Source organism: Erpetoichthys calabaricus, chromosome 2, assembly GCF_900747795.2.
Source record: "Erpetoichthys calabaricus chromosome 2, fErpCal1.3, whole genome shotgun sequence".
NCBI lineage: Eukaryota > Metazoa > Chordata > Cladistia > Polypteriformes > Polypteridae > Erpetoichthys > Erpetoichthys calabaricus.
The window spans coordinates 120,608,322-120,633,478 of NC_041395.2; the positions used below are offsets into that span (position 1 = coordinate 120,608,322).

General features: G+C 36.4%; 1 protein-coding gene across 2 annotated transcripts in view; it reads right to left on the reverse strand.

The window, feature by feature from the left end:
- Positions 1 to 380: 380 nt before the first annotated feature.
- si:dkeyp-97b10.3 (NACHT, LRR and PYD domains-containing protein 1b allele 5) overlaps positions 381 to 25,157 on the reverse strand; it is a 90,510-nt gene continuing 65,733 nt past the window's right edge. For both annotated transcript variants that reach the window (XM_051923324.1, XM_028794453.2), the window contains 5 exons: positions 18,516 to 18,651; positions 16,791 to 16,817; positions 10,892 to 10,972; positions 4,592 to 4,873; positions 381 to 1,096 (listed from right to left, as the gene is read on the reverse strand). In XM_051923324.1, coding sequence (XP_051779284.1) covers positions 1,059 to 1,096; positions 4,592 to 4,873; positions 10,892 to 10,972; positions 16,791 to 16,817; positions 18,516 to 18,651 — 564 coding nt within the window. In that variant the 3' untranslated portion in view covers positions 381 to 1,058. The remainder of the gene's footprint in view (positions 1,097 to 4,591; positions 4,874 to 10,891; positions 10,973 to 16,790; positions 16,818 to 18,515; positions 18,652 to 25,157) is intronic.

Genomic DNA, 25,157 nt, shown 5'->3' on the forward strand with positions numbered 1-25,157 from the left:
CTGTTTATAATTAATACTGTTTTTATCAGTATGCTGCTGCTGGAGTATGTGAATTTCCCCTTGGGGATTAAAAAAGTATCTATCTATCTATCTAATTTGAAAAAAGTTACATAGGAGGCACACATTAGCAACCATTTAAAATAATTAATGCAAAAAGGAAAGGCCATTTTTCAAACTAATCATGCACTCTGGATATCAAACCATTTGTGCATCACACTAGTTACAAGAGCACCATATTTAGCTTCTTCTGTTCCCTCAAAAGGAAATGTACAGAATGTTTGTCCTTTTATTTATTCCTAGATAATGGCAATGAGGCGTTGGTGTTCTTCTTGAATACCTTAATCAGCTCTGAAAAGACCTCTGCAATACTACAACAAACATTTGACACAATTTTTTTTTATTGATTCCACATAAAACAAATTCACATACAGAACTCAAACAATCCAAAAATGTAACACTTAAGTATAAAAATATTTTGTTAGAATTGAACATAAAAGGCTTTTGCAACATTCTTGTCTGAGCAGGAGTTGCAAGTGATTCTAAATGACTTCACCTTCCTAGTATGTATTTCTATGGAATTTGTTATTCCAGATAAGAAAACAATATTTTCATTGAATATATAACAATAATAATAATAATTCATTACATTTATATATGAAATATAACAAGTTAGCTTTAATTGCATCTTTCATATGGAACAGGGCAGTTCTACAAGTTGTAACAAGCCAACTTGTGAGTAAAAGTCGAACCTGGTTTTAAAGTGCTGATAAACACTTTTTCAAAGCTTGACCAATTTAAAGAATATTCCTTTTTGTAAAGTTCCATTAATACAAGTATGTATTAAGCTAATTAAAGAAATCATCCTCTGCACAACATTACACAACACAAAATGAAACTGCACAGAGTGTCTCATATTTATTATTACCAGGACAAGGATCAAGTTCAACAAATAAGTGAAAATGTCTGAAAACATTTAGTTTTCAACAGTGTAAAGTGAAAGCATTTCCTGAGGACAAAGACATAAAATTCACCAGCAAATTTCCAGAAATCTAGTAGTTTTAATGCTTCGCAGTGTCCTTTGAGTTTTTCAACATATCTGTAAAATATACAAAGAAATCGCAAAGAATTAAAATGAAAATTTAAAAAAGAAAGACACAATTAATAAAAAATGCAGTATGTGTATTGCTGTAAAATTCAAAATGAATTCAAACATAATTTTGTATATCATAGCTCTAATTATCAGTCACTAATGAAAAATACTTAACCAGTTCAGGGTTGCATGGTGCGTGGTCAAACCCTCTTCCAACAACATCTGGCCCAAGGCAGGAACCAAACATGGAAGGAGAACTACTCCATCATAAGGCACATTCATACAGTATACTGTAAATACCCATGCTCACTCATAATGGACAGAGTGGGATGTGCTGATTGGCCAGGTATGATTGTGTTTTTTAGGGGGTAGGGGTGGAAAACTGGAGTACCCCCAAATAGAAAGGAGAAAAATATTTATACTCCACAAAGACATGGATTGGACTGGGATTTAAAACCAGAACTCAGCGACACTACTCCTTTAAAATGTGCAGTCGCCTCGTTATAACTGCCTCCATTTTAAAAATTTATCATAAGCAATGAATCCTTCATATTTGGTGAAAGGTGTATGGAGTCATCTGTGAAGCATCTCTGAATAACTCCCAGGAACTGCACTAAAAGTCTGACCTAGATGTTTTTGGGTGTAAAAGTGTCCAAGAAAGGCACATTAAGAACCTCTAAGGTTTTTTTTATATTGGTGGGCAAGTTAATACTGGAAATGCCTAAATTATTACCCTTGATTGACATATACAACCCATGAGATACATCCATCACTCATATCTCAAGCACACAAATCAAATCAAGCAATATGGCCAAGGCTAGTGACCTTAGCTTCAAAATAGAGCAAGTAAGAATACCTACACAGGGGCAAAAGGGAGGCACTTCCCCTGAAAAGGCTGCACAAATCAAACAAAGTAAAAGAGCAGAAGCTGGCAAACTCAGTTCTGAAATACATTGCAAGGGTTCAGAGAGACGATTAGTTCCTTTAGCTGTCTCATTGTTACCCCCTGAAAGGACTGCATAAATCAAACAAAGCAATCGAAGCTGGCAACCTTGGTTTCAAAACATTAAGTAAGGGTTAGAACCGGGCTACTTCATAACTCCTGACAGGGCTGCACAATTCGAAGACTGAGCATGACTCGCTCCTTTAAAAATATCAAAAAACACACTCCAACAAGCCCAGATAGCTACCTTTTAAAGAACTACACAAATAACGAATCAATTAAACAATCACACTGGGTTCAGATGATCTCAATAAACAAGGCAAGTTTCAATTAGAGCTGAACGTACTGTACATCTGTGTCTCACAAATACGTGCTTTCTTTTAGAAGGTGGCTTGGTAGCTTATTTTTAATAACTGACATTAGCCAGAAATTGGATGAGTGGAAATTTACCCTTGGATTTTCTGTCAACCTGAAATTACTTTGAGCTAAGTAGGAGGCACAAGTTAAATAACAGTTCCCAAAAACCCCCATTTCACTTACCTTTACAGACATATACGTTCTGGTTAGTTTATCTTTCTGTTCAGGAATTAACAAAGTATATCAACTCAAAAAATCAAAATCTGAGCTTAAATACAACAGGTAATAATTCTTCTTAAAGTCTGCTGTATATCTGCATATGTCTTTGTATTAGCATAACTATTTGCATCCCAGAATTATTGTGTTAAAATATATTTTAATTCCCTTCAATTTGTTTAGCTGATTGGTTAAAAAGAACAACAGGTCTAGGGAATCCCTTTTCTAAAGTTCTCTCATGCATGGCCCACGCTGTCTTCTGAAACTTTTAACTATTTTAGTAGCCCCCGAATACTTGTCTTCATTCACCTGTATTTGCTCCCTCCTTCCTCAAGCTGTTCCTGTCAGTATGATGTAATTTTTGAGCTAAATGGCCTGCTTGTCAGAATTTCGTGTCCTCCATACCTTTTTGCTAAACTCTTTGTTAAATCCACACAATTAAAAAACAAAGCTAGTCTCCCCTTATAAGCCCTATAGTATACCTATAGTCTTGGTCACACAGTTGATTCACTTAAAAGCTACATGGTATCTAAATAAAACATACAAATTAAATATTATGAGTCCTATTTAACAAATTATTGGACCCCATTACACTAGTATAAAAATTTGTCCTACCCAAAAGTATGGCTGGAGAAGCAGAGCAGTTTTGCATCCTACTACCTTACTTCCAGCTAGGAGTTTCAGTCAAATTAGCATCATTTTTACGAGGTCATTGTTCAAAAACAGTCAGCCTTTCCCGGAATGTGTGTATTGATCTCTTCCTGAACGCCATCTTCTGGCAGCTCCTAGTTAGTTAGGATAGCTCACAAGATCTCCTAAATTCTGGTGAAGTTAAGAGAAGTTTCCCAAATTAGGAAAATTGATAAAATGCTTTTACTCCTACTCCAAATTTGCATCCCTCTGAGATTTTTGAGCCAGATAGGGCTTGATAAATATGAGCATTTATCTCTTTTCTTTGCAGTGTTTGCAAGTCCTGAAAATCCCAATGTTATGTTAACTGATTGGTGAAACCATTTTGGCATTGTCTAACTATAACGGCATGCTGTAACCAAAAGGGCAAACAGTTTGTCTGAGAAAGGCTTAGCAGTACAGCACATAGCTACCACTCCAAACATCCAAGCAAACTCTGCAAAAGTATCTGCAACTTATGGTAACTTAATCTCACTGCTCTTGCCATCACATAAGGTTGAACCTCTGATAAAAACTGGCACCAAAGTTGGAAGCAGAGAAGGATCCAGAAATGTCTGGACCACTAGGCTCTCACAATAAATGAAACCTTTAAGAGATCCTCAGTTATATTTTGGTTTGCCTCCCCTTGCTTTTAGATAAAACAACTCATCTTACCAGTCTTTACTCTTTCAGAAGTCTCATTGTATGCTGGAAAACAGCCATTGGCTAGTGAGCTGCGGTTGCCTATGAGGAATAATCTCCATTGTGAAGTACCACTGTCCTGTTTGATGTGTCAGTGTAAATAAAAATATTTCCAGCCTCTGTGATCCATGTTTTGACAGTAAAATGAAGTGTAAAATTGCATGCATATAAAAGTCCTTTCTTAAGTGTTTTAAGCACCACAGAACCCAATGTATTAATAAAATATAAGTGAGCCCTAAAATTAAAATTTTAAATTAAACATGGGTAGGAGGTAAATAAGTATAAGCAAAGTCATTTGTGAAAAAACAAGGATGCATAATTAACAAAATTCAAAAATTATAGGAATAATGAAACCATGAATATCAAAGATTTAAAGATTGGTCTCTGAGGGATGGCCAAGGGACAATTCAAATAATGGATTAGATGTTTTTAAATAAGCCTCAGGTAATATCCTGCATCAACAAGTAACAAGTAGGAAACAGAAATAGAGACAAACAGCAGGCAGATGGTGAGATACTGTAGAACCCATGGTATTGTAAGTGTCCGAACGTATAATCTGACTGACAAAGTGAATCAGAGATGTACAATAAAAACATGTATCCATGTTCCCATACCTTTGAGAAGGTTATTTAGCTCAACTGGCATTTCAGACTCTCGTAGAGACTTGGACAAGTTTCTTAATGTTGCATCATTTTTTTTCTTATTTCTCCATTCATCAAGCATCAAAAACTTTTGCATTGTAATATCATCTTCCTCCTCTTGAATCCTGTCAGTGTCCTTTTTTGAAAGATTAAGGCAACTTATGGCAATCTCTTTCCATTTTTTGTCAAGTTGCTGGGCAATTGCCATAAGCTGCTGGTCTGTTACACATGCAGCAGTGCTTCTCTGTTGTCCATCTGTAAAGGACATATTACATGTCTATGTTAACACAAAAGTCAAATGGTAACAGTTACCCAGTGCTGTTTATCTTCTGCATTTCTAACATACAGTACATAAACCCTGTCCCATGTTATACTTTGGCAATTAATGATGTAAACTCTCTTCAGAGTTTGCAATCTAGTCCTAAGTCACAAAATAACAACCTCAATAAAACCAAATTAATGAAACTGACTGTAGATTAAATAAAAAAATCCACCTTATAATAATTATAATTATGAAGCATTAAAATTGACTTACAATATATGATAAAAAATTACAATACAATATAATATGAATCAGACAGTGTGAAGAGCCATACAGAAATCCTCAACAGTCAAAGAAATGAATGGCGTAAACAAGGTTTCAAACGGTGAGGTTACATTCAATAAGTGTTTAAAGAGAAGCAGTGACTCATTGTACCTGCAAAGAGTTTAATTGTCCTTCAAAGATCTAGACTGTCCTGTGGTGTTTAACATAACTGTGGCCTAATTAAGTTTTGAAGAATTTCAAATGTAGTGAAAAGTCAAGCAAAATGACACCTTTTATTGGCTAACTAAAAAGATTACAATGTAATGCCTGAAGAAGGGGCCTGAGTTGCCTCGAAAGCTTGCACATTGTAATCTTTTTAGTTAGCCAATAAAAGGTGTCATTTTGTTTGACTTTTCACTACATTGATAATGGCTAACACGGTACAACACCCTAGTAATAAAGAGTTTCAAATAAAGTGACTGATTTTTTTTTTTAACTTGTAGCACACCATTTTTCTACTGTGTTATTGAAGGTGAGTTAGGGTTTTTCTAGTTAAGTAAGATAAGATGACATGGTAACAATGTAGTGCAGGTCAGGAGACAGGCAGACTTGAAGCAGAGTGTACTTCTCACAAACTGATAAGGCAGGTTGGAAAATTTGGCCATGTTTCATTTAGTAAAGTATGGAACATGCATGTAGTGAAAGGAATTTTTTAAGTGTCATATCTGGGGCAGAAATATTCAAAAGGATGTTAACATTTTGTAAAAAAAAAAAAAAAAAAAAAAAGAAAATCTATGAATGTCCCCAAACCAAGCACCTTCTATATGTTCAAATTGTGTACTTTAAAGATGGTGAAAACACAATCTTCTCTTGTAAATGAACAACTGAAAAGTACAGCTCATCCTCAAAATGCTTCCAGCATACATTATTTTCAGTAAATGCTGAACCACTAGTCTTCTACTTAGCTGTAGATAGTTAGAGATAAATGTGGCACTAAGTAAAACACACAGGGAAGAATGAGGGATGGATTTCCTCTATATAGATAACTAGACTATTATAATTCTGTTCCTTTCTCATTCCTTCCATAATCTCATAATGCATATATTTGCAACCCAATATGACAGATGAAATTTAGGTAGCACCATGTAGGCTTGTGCTGATTGTTAATTGGCTAAATGTGATGACATGTCCTCAATATGTGTAAAATATGACTCACTTTGAATAATAAATGCTTTCAGCATTTGTTGATTACATAATCATGCAGTAGCAAATAAAATGTTAATTTAAAAACTTAAATGGAGTATTAAAAGATTAGTTCAGTATCTTTCAAGTTTAAGTTATTTCTTCACAATCATGGTATATGTTAATTTGCCACAAAAAAACTGAGTTCTTAAGTGAATCATATTGTAAAAATTTGTAAAACTAACTAACCCACATTTGTGTTTTATAATGGAGCTAATGGAAACTGGGATCCCATTGTGAGAACCCTTAAATACTGAATATGTCCACTCTGAAGTAGCAACGGTTTCGATTTAAGAAAACGTGCTTTCTGTTATTTTTAAGCATGCTGTTGACAACAAAAGTAAACTGGAAATAATTAATTTCCTTCCTGATTCTTAGTACTGTTTTCTCAAGATATGTTTCTTTGTTACTTCTCTTCTCACTGTGAGTTTCAGGGGTGGAGTTAGACATTTTAAAAGCAATACTATGCTTATTATTCTAGTTTTGATTCTGTAATTCTGTTTCTTCAGCAGTTATGTTCTGCCATGGCTTGTAATAAGAGAAATACTTACACAAATCATACAATTACTTTTTCTAAATGGTTCCTACTTTCACCTGTTACATTCTGTGTAGTTATTTTACATAGTATATGGAATGAGATGCACATTGAGTGGCAATGTAGTGAAAACAGCAAAATGCTTTCCTTGTACAGTACTTTGTACAGATAACAATACATCTGAACTGAACTGATTACACTGCACTGTATTTTTTAAAAAAAGCCTTACATTTTTGAAAAAGCCAAGCCACCTGCACTTTCCATGGCATGCTATATGCATGCACGATAAAAAAAATATTCAGAAAATGAAAAAGACAGTGTGCAATAGAGCAGGTTAAACCACCACAAACCAATTATCGTTTTTTTTTTTATGCATGATGATTTGCCTTTGTGGCGGCACGGTGGCGCAGTGGGTAGCGCTGCTGCCTCGCAGTTGGGACACCTGGGGACCTGGGTTCGATTCCCGGGTCCTCCCTGCGTGGAGTTTGCATGTTCTCCCCGTGTCTGCGTGGGTTTCCTCCGGGCGCTCCGGTTTCCTCCCACAGTCCAAAGACATGCAGGTTAGGTGGATTGGCGATTCTAAATTGGCCCTAGTGTGTGCTTGGTGTGTGGGTGTGTTTGTGTGTGTGTCCTGCGGTGGGTTGGCACCCTGCCCAGGATTGGTTCCTGCCTTGTGCCCTGTGTTGGCTGGGATTGGCTCCAGCAGACCCCCGTGACCCTGTGTTCGGATTCAGCGGGTTGGGAAATGGATGGATGGATGGATTTGCCTTTGCTGTGGATCTGGTAATGAAAGAAAACTGAGAACAATGTTTTTGAGTGAAGACTCACAGGCACTCATTGATACCAATTAATCTATAAATACTCTGGGAAAATAGGCAGACACTATATAGAAGATGATGCTGTGAAGCAAGAATGAAAGCTCTGTGCTACCACTCTGCCTATGCTAAAAAACTGTATTGTACTAAACTTACTGAGCTTCAGCCTAAATAAACCTCAGGTGATTGGTGTTGCTAAAGGAGCCATTGTGTGTTTGTATTGCCCAGTGATAGCCTGCTGTGCTATCTGGGAATTGCTCCAGCCATGTGCCCAATGCTTGCTTCGATAGGCTCAAGCTGTCCTGTGAACTTGCCCTTAGGAAGATGGATGGTTAGGAAGATGGATGCCTAATGTCTGCTCAATTCTTTTTAGAACATTAGAACAATATAAACAAGAACAGGCCTTTCAGCCCAATAAAGCTTGCGAGTCCTATCCACTTAATTCTTCTAAAAAAAACATCAAGTCTAGTTCTGAAAGTCCCTAACATCTTATTGTCTACCACACTAATTGGTAGCTTACTCCAAGTGTCTATGGTGATCTGTGTAAAGAAAGACTTATTAATTTTCATACTGATAATCAGGGTGACCTAAAAACAAAAGAATTCATGAACCTCCTGCACTCTTTTGATCTGAGCCAGCACATTAGCCAGCCAACACACACTTGGGGCACACAATGAATTTAGTGATTACTAAAGGATTAAAAGTTGATGTGAGGCAGTAACCTACCTTTCTTAAGTAAAATTCTAGAAAAGACAGTCATTACGCAACTAAATGATCACTTTAACAAACATTCTATTCTTGACAAGTTTCAGTCAGGTTTTAGAACAAATCACAATACAGAAACTGCACTCGTTAAAGTAGTAAATGACTTATGGGTAAATGCAGACAGAGGCCGTTTATCTGTTCTCATCCTCTTAGATCTGAGTGCCACATTTAATACCATTGATCACAATATTCTTATAAATTGCCTTAGTAAATGGGTTGGCCTCTCTGGCAGTGTTTTAAATTGGTTTGATTCTTATTTAACATGCAGAAATATTTTTGTTAATTGTGGTAATTATACTTTAAAGACATGTGATATTCTATATGGTGTTCCACTAGGATCAATCCTGGGTCCACTGCTCTTTTCAATCTACATGCTTCCATTAGGTCAGATTATCTCAAGGCATAATGTGAGCTACCACAGCTATGATGATGACACACAACTGTATTTATCAATAGCACCTGATGACCCTGACTCTCTTGGTTCACTGACCCATTGTTTAACTTGTGTTTCAGAGTGGATGAGTAGTAATTTTTTTAAACTAAATAAGGAGAAAACATAAATCTTAGTTATTGGCAAAAATGGATATAGTGAGGGTATTAGAAATAAACTTGATCCATTAGGCTTAGAAGTCAAGACGGAGGTAAAGAATTTAGGAGTAATTATTGACTCTGACCTAAATTTTAAATCACATACTAATCAGATTTCCAGGACAGCATTTTTTCACATATAGCAAAAGTTAGCTCCCTTATAACTTTGCAAGATGCTTAAAAATTAGTTCACACTTTTGTTTTTAGTCAACTAGATTACTGTAACGCACTCCTTCCAGGACTACACAAAATAGGTTGCAACTAGTGCAGAATGCAGCTGCCAGAATCTTAACTAGGAAAAGAAAATCCGTTCACATCTCTCCAGTTTTGATGTCATTACATTGGTTGACTTTAAAATACTGCTTATGGATTACAAAACCTTAAATAATCTCGCTCCATCCTATATTTTGGAATGCCTGTTAACCTTACACTCCAAATCGTAACCTTAGATCTTCGAATGATTGTCTGCTTTAATTCAAAGAGATAAACTTAAAAGAAGTAGTGAGGCAGCCTTCAGTTATGCACCTAAAATCTGGAATACCTTACCGACAGATTTTTGCCAGGCTACTGCAGTGGAGCAGTTTAGAAAATTGCTAAAAAGACATTATTTTAAAATGGCTTTCTCATAGCTAAATTTTAGCGTAACCCTGATAAACTATATATGCATTGAATTATCATTTTTATTATGGCTCCGCAATCCATACTAATCCCTACTTTTCTATGTTGTTGTTTTTCTATTTTTTTCTGTGATGGTAATCTGCGCCATCACCACCTGATCAAGGCACCATGCAGTCCCCACATTGATGGATTGAAGGCAGTACCCCAGATGTCCACATGACCATCATCATCTAATTCTTTCACGTGAAGCCTGAAAACCATGAGGACTGCTGTAAATAATTTATATTATGTTAGCCCATTGGGGGCTGGGTGGTCTCGTGGCCTTGTTTTTTGTTTTTTTCCTGTCCTCCCATCCATTGGACCTTATTTTATTCTTTGTTATTTAGTATTGACTACTGTTATTTTATTTTTTATAAACATTTCTTTCTTCATCTTGTAAAGCATTTTGAGCTGTACCATTTGTATGAAAATGTGTTATATAATTAAATGTTGTTGTTGTTGTTTCACATTATAAAGCAAAATGACAAATAAAGAACATAAAGACACTGGTAGAACCTTTAGGGAAATAAGTAAAAATACTTAAGGCATTTTAAAAAATGACTTTGTTCAATTTCTTATGTACTAACATTACCAAAGAAAAAATGCAAATATTTCAAAAATAACAATACATAAGAATAAGCCTCTAAAAATTGGTAAAGTACATGCAATACATTTCTCACAATTGCATTACAATTAAAAAACTGAACATCTTTTGCTGACAGAAGAATATTTACATCTTGCTATTTTGTATTACTGAAATACACAATCTATAATTAAAACTAAAGGTAGCTTTAAATCATGTATTGTATCTTTGATTGCGCCTCAAAGATGACAGTTACTTGGTAACAGATTCTGGTAACAATTTAGATGGTCTATGGATTTGAATTTGGAAGTAGAATTTCATTTTTCTTTTCTCTGTTATGGCACAAATTGGTGGCAAAGTGATTAGCACTAATGCCCTAGAACTCCAAGTATGAATATGCTTCAGACAACTGCCAATATGGAAGTTGCACAGTAACAATGTATTATATGCTGCTCTTATTGGAATAAGTGTGCTCTTAAAAATATATTTAAATGTATCATCAAATGTATTTAAATGTATCACATTTGCAACATGGTATGTCCGTAAAACAGTACTACAGTACCTGTCATGTCATTCCATTTGGGATTTTTAATGTTATTGTCTTCTTCGTCAGATGTGTTGCTAGAGTGTCTCCTTTTAATCCCTGTGAATAAAAGGCTGTGTCAGCAGTTTCATGCATTACATTAATTAAAAAGGATGAGATTCCAAAGGACAATACCCACAACACTAATAATAAGGTACCTATCTTCCTTGAAAATGTGCTAAGCATCTTACTAAATATTTCAAGCAATTATTCATATGTTACAAATATCTATATACTGTAAGAAAAACAGACACATTTATTGTAACTCTATACTACCAAAATTAAAAACGGAACTAAAAAATCGGAAGTAGTCTCCCATACACTTTCTTGTATACTCAGATATGGGGATGGATATTTGAGGAGTAAACCGCAAGACAATGATTATATTCTTATATTATGTACATTAAAGAACCATCAACAACAAATCAAACCAAGTTAACAATATATTGAACAATTATTATAAAAGTAAAGTTGAATAAATTGGACTCTGCAGCTGCATAAATAAAAGGTTAAGTACCACTTCCAGTTAACAAAAATAGCCGAAAAGTTGATAAAAATCTACGTTTTGTATCTAATACTTGTATGCAAATTTGGTTGACCTAAAAGCATACTCAAGTTACATAATTAAGTTACATAATTCCAAAAGTGGTATTTTCAGACTCAGGGAGGTCTAAAACACTGAGATTCATCAAAATCTCAACATTGAATCTTTGGATGATGATTTGGAAAAACAGATCAAGAACAATCTTGCAGCCTCTCTGACCTTTTTATAACAGGAGGTTAATCCACACCTATCAACACAAATCACTCACTTGTCCTAATACCCATCTGTCTCTCAGTCCTGGGCTCTTTCGCAAAGTAGTTGAGGAAGTGAAGAGGTGCCCCATCTCTGCTCTATTTTCTTGACTAGACTTAATAAACCTTGCTTGTACAGTGGCTGTAAATCCTCTGTTAGGATCACTTCTGACAAAGCCTTGGAATCTAGAGTGGCCCTGCTTTTGTTAAAGAGCTCTTCTAGAGGATTCTGGTGTTTCTGCCCCGATGGCCTTTAGTTGTTTCCTAAAGAGTAAAGTGTCCCTGTCAGAACTTCAGCTGCCTTTTACCTTAAAAGGACAGCATATTTCCATACCTTTTCAGAGTGAAAGTGTGCTCTTTAGTAAATAAATATGGCTGATAATCATCACTGAATTTGTCCTAAAGGTAAGCAGTCTAGCACATGCATTCCTAGGTAGCAGCCATGTGCTTGCAATTGTCTACTATCTGTCCTTGCCACATGACAAACTGTTCTCCAAAATTCTAACCATTTCAGTGTCACCCTGATGATGCCCTTACCCTGGTTTGTCAGATAAGCATCTCTTCAAAATATTTTACACAATTACAGAATATTATATACACACACACAGTACTGAACAAAGGTCTTAGACCATCTGAACAACAAGTATTACTTGCTTGTGAAAACACTCTACAACATCACAATAAATTTAATACAATAAAAAGAATTTCATGTGTTTTTCAAAAAACATTGATATATTTGAGATAACTAGAACATCACCAGTGACTTTCCTAAGGGGGAGAAGACAATCAAGTCAACGGTTTGCTCAGCATTTGGCAGAGTTTATTTGGTACCAAAGTACACACTTTGACTGTGTGAAGAAGTCTTAAAAAATATATATTTGTGTAGGGTTTCAGCTGCATGGCATAACATAAAGCAACAAATAACAGCCAATGGCAGAATATTTTATGAAGTGATGAGTATAAATCTGATTTCTTTTTTTCACAAAGATGCTAGTATGACTGAACTGACAACGTATACATTTTATGACTGTCTATAATGCACAGTAGCAGCTTTGACATGGTTTATATATACATTTCAGCCAGTGGTGAAGGTAATCTGGTAAAAAAATCCATTGAATAATGATTGTTGAGAAATATAACAGATGTTGACTCATTACGCTATACCTTCAAGGTGAATGATTTAATGACAAAAATGTTACCTTTCACCAGGATAATATACACCATAAACACAATTAAGAACTACTGAGAGTGGAAGTCTACAGATGGAACATTATTAATATTATACTCCAACTACGAGTCCCAACCTTAACATACCTGAAACTGTATAGAATCTACGGATGCAATGATTCACAAATTTGTTCAATTGATTAGATACACTACTGTCACCATTCAATATATTAACACTAAGCCAACCTACTAATGTGGTGAGCCAACATACAGTAAATAAAGTCCACAGCCCTGTACAAGATCACCTCACCCACAGCAAATCTGGTCATTGAGTTGTTTGTCTCCTGGGCCGTGAACAGTTCCCGAAACAGTTCAGGCATGGCAGACATCTTCTGCTTAGTGTTCACAGTTTATCTGGTTAGGACACCATATTGTTTTCTGATCCTTCAAAGAAGATGAGCAATCCAGCATTGCTTTCTGAGATGCTAGATTAATAACATGTGCAAAACATCCTGTTTGTGGCCTCAAAACATAAATCACTACAGCATTCCCAATATTTCTGGCATTGTCAATGATCACAGAATAATCATATTTGCTCTTTCTAGTTTCCACGGTGTTACTGCCTCCATTAGCTCTATGTGGTTTTTCACTGGTATGACTCTCAAGGGAACATGTCTGATGTGCAGGGTTTTTTTGCTGTACTACTGTATTGTACTTACTACTGAAAGGCAGGGTGCCATTATAATCAGGTAATTCTCTGTAGCCCTGGATGTCAAACATCTGTAGTTAGAGCAAAAGCACATATTTTTGAAAATTCACCTTCAAGATAAGCTTTTGTCTTTCTGTACAATGCAGGAATTAAAGTTGTAATCAAATATTTGTAAGACGGAATAGTGTAATATGGTTCAAGCTGATGAAACATGTTCTGTAATCCTATATTCTTGACAAGCGCAATATCATATCTAGCATGACAACCATGTCACCATCTGTTGTAGTGATTTCTTTAGTGCTGATAGAATCATCTAAGAAAAGCTGCCAAAATGCTGGGTGGAGACTTTCAATGTTGCCTTGTGCCTCCTTAGTTTCATCCAACTTGGGTGAGGTCTGCACAGGAAAGTCAGTATGTTTTTGTTATTAGTGTTATTGACATAATTGGTACACTGTAATTTGTTGACTCAATGGTCACCACCATAATAATGCTGAGAAAAGCAAGGTGCTCTTAAATACACTGCAGTCTTCAATGACACAAACTATACTTGCCACTCAGAACATGTTTTTCTCCTTCTGCATTCTGTTGTGCAGTAAAAGCAAAAATAATTTTTTTTCAAGGTGACATGGGCTACCGTAGACTTTCTTGTATACTTTTTAACACACCTCATGTAATTAAAATAGCAATTTATTTTATTAATGAATACAGTGATCCCTCGTTATATCGCGCTTCGCCTTTCGCGGCTTCACTCTATCGCGGATTTTATATGTAAGCATATTTAAATATATATCGCGGATTTTTTGCTGGTTCGCGGATTTCTGAGGACAATGGGTCTTTTAATTTCTGGTACATGCTTCCTCAGTTGGTTTGCCCAGTTGATTTCATACAAGGGACGCTATTGGCAGATGGCTGAGAAGCTACCCAACTTACTTTTCTCTGTGTCTCTTGCGCTGATTCTGATCCTGACGTAGGGGGTGTGAGCAGGGGGGCTGTTCGCACACCTAGACGATACGGACGCTCGTCTAAAAATGCTGAAAGATTATCTTCACGTTGCTACCTTCTGTGTGCAGCTGCTTAGTGAAGCGACATGCTGCACGGTGCTTCACATACTTAAAAGCTCAAAGGGCACGTATTGATTTTTCACTGTTTTGTTTTTCTCTGTCTCTCTCTCTCTCTCTCCCTGCTCCTGACGGAGGGGGTGTGAGCTGCTGCCTTCAACAGCTTTGTACCGGCGGTGCTTCGCATACTTAAAAGCCAAACAGCCCTATTGATTTGTTTGCTTTGCTCTCTGTTTCTGACAGCCTGTGCTCCTGACACGCACTCCTTTGAAGAGGAAGATATGTTTGCATTCTTTTAATTGTGAGACAGAACTGTCATCTCTGTCTTGTCATGGAGCACAGTTTAAACTTTTGAAAAAGAGACAAATGTTTGTTTGCAGTGTTTGAATAACGTTCCTGTCTCTCTACAACCTCCTGTGTTTCTGCGCAAATCTGTGACCCAAGCATGACAATATAAAAATAACCATATAAACATATGGTTTCTACTTCGTGGATTTTCTTATTTCGCGGGTGGCTCTGGAACGCAACCCCCACGATGGAGGAGGGATTACTGTACAGTACTTTATTTTCTTTACTCTGGTACAATGTATTGCTCGATTCAAATTCCTTAACTTGAACGATGAGATACAATACTGCGCATTGTTAGACACCTAGTGAGACCACTTGGACAGGAAAGAGAACTATAACTCAAAAGAAGAGTTACAGTAAATCCTGGAAGAAATTTGAAAGAATATGCCACAAGACTACTTGAAAAAAATTAAGAGCGCAACCAAAGTAAATTGCTTAAGTTTTACATTCTAAGGAACATCACAGAAAATACTGGTTTATTTTTAAAACACAAGGCATTTTTGTTACATTTAAATGTATTAACATTCATTTGTGTTTATTCTAGTGTTACTGCAAACATTGTTTTCACAAGCAAAAAAAGCACTTACTTAATATAAGTTCAAATTCTATGCCCAGTCACTGTTGAATGTGGTAGTAGCACAATATAGTTTAAATTCTTGTAATTACATTACAGTTACTTGACTTTACATAATATATAAATAAGTGATGTTCCTCACAGATTAGTGCTGGACCTGCTGCTCTTTTTAATATATCTGCACGAAAGCACGAAAAACCGAACCATCTCTGACTCCAACGTCAATGTACATTTCTTAGCCCGTACACGAAACGAAAGATACTCAATACAAAAATCTGTACTTACTGGTTAGAGGAGGTGCTGAAAACGATTTCCTTGTGCGTCAATTGACTTTTTTTGTTAGGATAACTGTTGATTCCAAACTAGCCCTTGTGTAACCCTAAGTGTGGATGTGTATGAGTGGACCATGCAACAGACTGATACCTTGTGGGCAATGCTGCTGGGATAGTAGCCCCCATGATTCAGAACTGAACTGAGAGAGGACTGAGAACATTATCATACTGTGAAAGTGTGTATGTCTTAAGAGATGCCCATTTTTATCTCTACCTAAGGTTTAGGAATTTAATATATTATCCTTCTTTATACAGTATGTTTTGGCCTCTCTCTCAATAGTTTATTGCTATACATTAACTAAAGTTACCTTGCGATACCTTGGTGAGAAACAGCAAATATAAAAAGTTATTAAAAATGATATAACACCAAACTTCATTACCCTTAAAATTGTCACATTTAGTACAATAATATTAAGTGACAACAGAATAACAACAACAAAAAAATTCAGGTTTTCAATAAAAAATAAATATGAACTGGTGAAGACACAGAATACCAACATCTCACAACACCATTCTTTGTTATCAAGTGTGCTGGTACTGTGACAGAAAGTGTGAACTCAAACTCTTTAATTTCTAAAATTATCTAGATTGATCATTCAAGCTGTGATTGCTATAAACATAAACAAGCAATCATTTGTAATTACCTTGATCTACAATGATTGGCATTAAAAGCTTTAAAAGCTAGTATAATTATTTATTACATAACTTTTCTAGCACCTGCCAATTTTAATGGACTAGACCAACTCAAATTAAAAATGATTATTTGAAATAACAGGAAAATGTTACATAGGTTTGTTATCTAATAAATACAAAACTGAAAACACATTCAGGAGTAGTGGGAAAGATGGCAAATGCAAATTTTAAAAATGATCTTCCTTATGCTTGATCCACATACCTTTTAGATAACGTTGATCAAAATCATCTAGGGAAAAATGCAAAGAACATGTTAAAGCACTTATGGAAATACATTTACATGAGTATTTACTGGATATTTTATATACAATTACAAACTGGAAAATTAGAATACAGTATGCACAGAAATTAGAATGTATAATATGATTACGCACTTATTTCAATTATGCACTTGCTTTACTATATGATTCGGCATCTTATAAAATATTATTACTTTCAAAGTATATTGTAATCTCACCAGCAGAGTTTAAGCAATGGTAAGCATTGAATTGCACTGAACCTTAGAGATAGTTAAAACACTGGACTGCACTGATATGCAAAGATATGCACATGTAACTACAACAATATAAAATGACACCCTAAAAGCTGACGCCAAGGACTGTGCTGAGGATAACCATAATGAATAATTGGCATGGAGAAGCATAACCTAATATAAAACTGGGCAAAACCGAAAGTTACAGGACAACAGAATAATGAACAATGGAATGGCATAACCTAATGGAAAGTGGGCTTGACTGAAAGGTGATTGGACAGAGGTGGCAAAAAACCATTAGATTTTGCCCAATAGCATAAGCATTAATGTCAAAGCATCTTATCTTTCTCCACAGACACAACATGTTTTTTTTACATAAATGTGTTAATATAGTCACTGAAAACTACAGGTCCTGACTCTTGATTTTCCTTACTTTGGATATTAGTGGTTTGTGATTTTATTCTGCAACACAGTAAGCAGACGAAAATGTTAATATCAATGTTTCTTTTAATAACAAAGTTTTCAGAATTTTTCTGTACTAGATAAATACTAAAGCTGTTGAAACTGAGAAATTATTCATATTTGCATACTCAATCAAAATAAACAAATGAAGAAACCAATACATTTTACAAAAAATCTCTAACAGACCATTTATAGAAAACACTGGCCATTTATTCCATGGGAAAAATGAAATTAAATCATTGTGTATTGTACTACTATGGCCAACATGATGGCAAAACCCATTGCTTCTGACATTTATGCATGGAATACATAAAGTCTGTTCCTGGTAGGTGGCTTCACTGCAGATTATAAATATACAGTATGAGCAACAGAAAGCAAAACGAGGTGGCCTAATGTAAGAGAATATAAGTTATTTGAAAATATTATGTCCCTATCTGAGTTGTAAAATGAGCAGTAGTTACAGACAAGTTTGAAATCTATAAAGAGATGAGATAAAAAAGAAAATATTATGAATTATAAAATGAAAACACAATACACCTAACAAGTTATGAGAAAACGCTTTCTTTAATCAGCAAAAACATGAGTACTTTCAGACAACAGTAGGTGACTTTTATTTTAGTGGTAGAAAAAAATCTCTCCATCCATTTTTGAAGCCACTAACATTATTAAGTGTGTGGGGAGCCACAGTCAATTCCAGCTATATTAGGCAAGAACCAACCTTGCAAGGGCTCACCAGTGAGTTTCTGGGCACACTCAGGCAGACATTAACATAAGGGCAATAAGAACTTACCATCCAGCCTAACATGCATGTCTTTCAGATGTGGATAACATGGTACATCCAGAGAGACAACTTGCCAGATTCAAAAAGAATATTCAAACTCCATACAGACAATGACAGGACCAGGATTTAAACCTTAATCCCAGTACTTGTAGAGAGAATCTCTGGTCTGTATACCAGTGAATGAAAAAATAGTCCAGTAAAAATGTACTTACCCTCTCTTAGTGCTGTTGTCCAGATAACCTGGTCAGAATCAGCTTCTACTAATGATATTTTAAATGGAGTTGGTTGTTCATAATAAACTTCAAAGTAAGGTTTAATTGCAAGAACCTCTGTCACAAACTGTATCTCCTGTTAAAATAAAATATCTACTGTAAGCAACAACAGAAGTTACACAGCAAATCTAGAAAGCCTAGAGAACAGAATGAAACAATCTTTATTTACCACTTAATCTATATATAGTCACTTTTAAGTTCCTCATTTATTCACTTTCCAAAAACACTTACTTCAGTACTGGTTAATGGAGAGCTGTAGCCTAGCCCTGCAACTTCAAGTGTAAGGCACAAAAGCAATCTGGGACATGCACCAAAGGCATTACTAGGCACACTTGTTTACTGCAGGGACAATTTTCAGATGCCAGTCATCCAAGGTTGAGCAGCAGCAGTAACAACTGCATGGCCGGACAAAATTTAATGAACAAGCTGGTTCTAAAAGAGATACTGCTGACTTACAGAACTAGCTGGTTAAGAGTGTTTAAATATTTTTTTTACATAATACATATGTAAAGATGATAAAAAATTGTCTATGTTCTCCTTTCTCATTTTTGTTGTTTAAAAACTGGCTGACTGTGTAAGACATCTGGGGCCTCATGTATAAACGGTGCGTACGCACAATGTTGCGTTAGCCCGTTTCCATGCTCAAATCGCGATGTATAAAACCTAAACTTGGCGTAAAGCCACACACATGTTCACGGTAGCTCCAACCCTGGTGTACGCAAGTTCTCCTCTCCTCCTTTTGCAAACTGGTGGCACCCAGCGTCAAAGCAGTGCTTTTGCTCCAGTGTGGTTTCCCTTTCTTTTTAGATCCACATCCCTGACGTGGCTTTATCAAATACACTGAAATTAACCGCATATTGCTTATTAGTTTAAGGCATCTGATTGTAATTAACCTGTAACAATATAATGGTCCACGGAATGGCCAAACTATTCCAAAAACCATAGCTGCTTTAGCATTGTTACTCTCCCTGCACCACTCGGAGCAGCTGATCGGAAAGAGAATAATCAGTATATCCAGCACATGCTGCCTCAGCCATTCGCAATTTGAATTGCCCTCATCTGACAAACGCTTCAGAGCCTTTTCTGTACGGACCTCGCGGTTCAGAAACAGTTTCATCCCAAGAACTATAAACACACTCAATCAATCCATCAAGTGCTCCTTATAGAACTGTTTGTACTTACAAGTACAATTACCTCACTGTAAACTTGCGATAGTTATAATATTGCACAACCTGTGCCACTTTATAAAGCGCGTATTTACATATGATGACAATATCATTTTTAAGATGAAATGCAGCAAAATATGTTTAATACATAATACAGATAAAATGCTAACTTCATTTAAATAATCTATATTGTTAATAATTAAACATGTGAGGACACGGTGTCGCAGCGGTAGCGACAAGCTGGCGCCCCGATTATTCCTGCCTCGCGCTGTATTCTGGCTAGCGCGACACTGCGGAATGACAGATGGAGAGAATAATTAAACATGTACTACGAAGATATTTCAATGTTCCATTAAAAGTTTTGAAGAATCGGCGTTCTAAGCTAACAGATGGCTTAACATCTATTACAGAGCTGATTGTGTGGTGATTGGTTACTTGGAGAAAGAAAAGGAAGGACAGGAATTGGGGGTATTGAAAGAGACAGTACTGCTGCAATAAATTATTTCATCGAAGGTCGTGCACAGCGCAGCAAGCATCTTGCGGGAGGCAGAAACAATCTGTGAATGAGGCGCCTGCTCATCACTATCACTGTGCCACCATGTTCCCATGTTTAATAACATGCTTTAACTCCTTTCATCATGATAATCATATCACATATACATCTCAATATTTTAATTATTCAGAGAGCTGTAATATTACGAATGTAATGGATTCTGTGTCCTGTTGGAGGAAGAGAAAGCCTGTTTAAGAAGCAGGTAGTGCACACAGAGCACATAGAAGATCAAATACAAAACAAAGCATTTAACGTGCTACTTTAGTTACGATGGGATTTGAGAAACTAGTAAATTAAACAATGTTAAGATGGTTTATGATGTTCTACTTTAATGACAAAATAAACTACGTGATTAAAGTGGAAATTTTCCCCACTGTGTGCCTAATTTTTTTTCTCTGTACCCTAATAAGCTTTCATATGACACTTAAGACAGTGTGCTACGACTCACCTTTTCACTGTGACTTTGATATCTGACCACTTCTTTTTTATTTCAGGCACTGTGCGACTTTGTGAACTTGAACTTTCGAGTTTCTCCGACACTCTATGTTACTCGATCAACTTCCTTTTGTTGATTATATCACTGTTGAAACCAACAAATAGTAAGATTTTCCTTGCCTCCACTTGGTATTCGCTGAAATTCTTCTATTTTCCCCCGTGCTTTTGCCATTGTCTTTTCAAAGAAGGCTGAGCTTAAGGGCTATTTATATTGATTTGCATATTCAAAGAGTTGTAATTCTGGGAAGAGTTGGGGTGGGACAACAGGCGCGTGCAAGTGCGTTACTTTTCACGCTGACCGGGATTTATGTACCGGAAGAACATGGAAGTTGCCGTTCGCACAGATTTATGCATCTGGATTTTTTTGTGCGTATGAACATTTCCACTTTTGTCTGTACACCATGTTATAGTGTGAATTCTACGCACTGCGTTATACATGTGGCCCATGGTGTTCATTGATGCGGTAATGTCTATGAGCATAATGTAAGAGTCAGAAAAACACTGAATTCTGCAAGTTATTTTATGAGCAAGTTCAAAATACCTTTAAAAGGAAGACAAGCATACTGTATTTGGTTTGAGTAATGTAGGAGAATCACTTTGGTTTTGGCTTAGGAGAAAGGCAAGTTTGCAAGTAAATTTATTCTGATATGGATGTAGTTTGATTCAACTTCCTAGTTCTCAGAAAGCTGACTTCAGATGTGGAACACAAGTCAATGTTTTCTGATTTCCTAATTGGTATAATCCTGTTTCCTCCTTCACTGGTTTAGTTTTTCCAAAATATGTACTGTATCTCTCATCTTATAAACTTTTGTTCCAGAAATCCAAACAAGAATGGAGTAAGGAGCTAAGAATACCTGACTTTGTACTTTTGTGGATATTATTCTTTTTGACTACCCTGATGGCTGTGCTTGTTTTGTGCAGTCAATGTAGTTTGTCACTGTAGTAGAGTCATTTACATCTAATGAGATTTTTTTCTTACTTTGGTTGAGACATGAATAAAATAATTATAAAAGAGAGCTTTGAAAAACAGAATTATGAAGCATTCATCATCCAGGCTATTTCTCAAATAACCGGGGACATGTTTGACCTATTAAAATGGCTTATAATTCAGTAAAACCTCTGCAAATGTTAGTCACTGGGAAACCTGAAACGAGAGTAATGTGTTTCAATGAGAGTTTATTTTCATGGTTTTAAATAGTTCTGCATAAGTCTCAATGAAACCAGTGACTGTGATTACTGGTGCAGAACTTCCCAGTATGGAGACTGCTATGTATCAGTACTTCTAGAATTCTTTATCTCATGCTTACTAACCAGTTTCTGTCCTTTTCGTAAGTGTCACCCTCTCACTTTTTTGTTGCTAATTACCTCGAAACTCACAGCTGTACAGAATCAGCTGTACCATACCTGAAGAATTCTGCTGCATTGTAACAGAAGTGTCAGTCCTTGTATGAAGCCTCTCTATGTTTGACCACCAAGTATGGACGTGGAACAAAGCAGCAGCCTCCATTTCAACTAGGCAAACAGTTCATCTTCATTTGCTCCTCCTCCTTGTTTACAGTACATTTGTGCGATTCATAGTAGATGCTTTTCTCATCCCTTTAACCAGGGAAGTAGACATAATGATGACAATCTTTGACTTCATCAAACCACAGCTACAATTACTGGTTTGTCATTTGGAACTGTCAGTGTGCAGAATGTATTCCTAAATTTACCATTCATTTGGCACTACAAGTTGTGGCACTCACTGAGATCTGGATCCAACTGTTTTCCAGCTTCAGCTTCTCTCATACCTGGCATTCTACTGGAAGGGGAGGATAACACAGGTGTGCTATTCTCCAAGAACTACAAATTCACAACCACGGTTACTATGTTATTTTTAGTATCTCCTATTACTGTATATTAATATATACATTGTTGTTCTCTATCGCCCTCCAGGTCTACTAAAGAATTTCCTCGATAAAGAGGACATGCATCTCTTCTCTATCCAAGACGACAGCACTCCACTTTTAAACATTTTGGTACTGAACATTCACTTGGATAGTCCACCTGCTAAAGACTTTCTAGATCTTCTTTACTTTTTCAATATGAAGAACAGTCACACCCCATCAACTCACAAAGCTGGTAAACTTCTGGAACTTGTTCTCCCATGGATCTGCCCCCTGATAAAGTAACTATCACTCACCTACACCAGTGTTTTTAAACCATTACGCCATGGCACAGCAATGCGTCACGAAAGCTTCCCAGGCGTGAAGTGCAAATAATAGTGTAGCACACTTTGGTCTAAACCGGACAGGGAAAAGGTCCTCGGGTGTTCAAGTCCTGCCAGAGGAGGACAGAACTACCTGGAAAAGCTTGCATAAAAGCAGCTCAGTGATCACTATATTGCAGACTTAATGCTTGGAGCACTTTGGATGTGTTTCCTGGCTGCTACAGTCCATCTGCTTGGGTGTGTGGTCACCAGCAATTTTCAAACGGCTGGTGGATAGTGAGCATACGAATTGCCTCTGAGACAAAGAGGGGTGAGCAAAGGTACAAAGCAGCTAGGAATGGCCCAAAGTGCTCACTATGTGCTATCTCTTTGGACAGTTGAGGACCCATGGCTACACATGAAGACTCTCCTGCCCATGGCACTGTGAAGCTGTACACAGCTCACAAACTGCACTTAGAACAGCCGGAGGGAAAGAAAGGTGGTCAAAGGCCCTGGCTAATCTAGATAAATATTTTTTTTTCTAATTCTCCTTCTCATCTGCCACTACACCACTGATAAAGTAAATTTCTATCAGGACAGAATTAGGAACACCACTGACACTCAATGTGTGTTCTCTGCTATCACTTCTCAAACTTCCACAACCTCCTTGGCAGTCAATGACTTTGAAATGTTTTTTCACGAAAAAGTGGCTACCATCAGTGTACAATTATCGCCACCCCTTACAATTAACTGTCCCCCTCCCGAATAAAGCACACATTCTAGATGCCTCTCTAGATGCCAAACTAATCCGTCAACACGTTAAAGGAAGGAGGGCTTGTAGCAAGGCTCATAGTTCCACTACATGTACACTTTCAGCAATAGTATAACATGGCTGTATTTTGCTACATTTGTGAGTACCTTTGATGACCAGAAAAAGAAAATATTTTCCCACTTGTGCCTTGCTTGATATCAGATTTTGGAAAGCTAGTACATTACAAATGTAGTAAAATGCTCTCCAAACTGAACATTATGAATTACTTTAGGTTGCAAGGGTAAGCATTAATGACTAGACATTTGTAAATTATTACAGTCTTTCCCTATACATAATATAAAGAGGGACAAAAACAATACACTAAGTCAAAATATCAAGTTAAACAGGTAAGTATAACTTCATGGTGATCGATGTTGACAATTTTTGAGTTGCTGACAGTATTTTGGCCATGCTTAAAAAAAAGCCCTGATGAACTGATTTTTACTGAAGGCATTGATGTGTAAAGGCTGTAATGTTGGTAGGATGCAGTCTTAATCTTCTCATCCTAGAAATGCTAGACCTCATCAACAGACAATAAAGCTTTTTGGGTGTCATAAACACAACTATAAAAAGAAAAACTTCCCTGATTCTAGAACTGTGGACACTGAAGCCAACTGGTGCCACTTTCAAGACCACTCATACTATTAAAACTTTGAAGTCTTTAAAAAGTCAACAGTACAGAAAAAGGTCAATGGCGAACCACCTGCCTGAATGATGCTGTTATAATGACCCACTGTGAGGCCTGAAAGGCGCCTCTTCAGTTCTACCATAATAAAACACAGCCTGTTCTTGGAGGTTAGAATCTTGAGAATGTCATTACCTCTTTAATTGCTGAGTAATGTATGTCAGAATAGATTTTGATCTCTTAATCAAGAGTAGGGTTTTCATGGAGGGAGCCAGAAGCCAGCAAAAACACATACTCCAAGTGTCTCAATATTTTGAAAAATGAGTAGTGCATTTTATTTTATCAGGTAAAAAGAATGAATGAGAGATTTATGGCACCCCTTAAGTGACATTGGTGAGAAAATAAATTTACATGGGTGAAAAAGAACTACTTGGGTGAAAAAAATGGATTGGTAGGTATTTAATGCTCCTGTGGTCTGCTGTAGAATATTTTTGAAACAAATTGTGAGAAAATATGGGCCACATACATATGGGAGAAACAGATGACAAAAGGAGGAGACAGGACCAAAGTATACCAAACTGTCAAAACATACAGGCTTATTTTCCACATCTTCTGTTATTGGCCTGATTATAGAGAAGAGCATCCTTTCAAAGTTCAGCCTTAGATGGTAAAAATAGAAAAGTTTCTGAAATAGCTTCTGATTAAAAAAAAAATCAACTTAGGTTTCAAATTGGGAATTTGTTT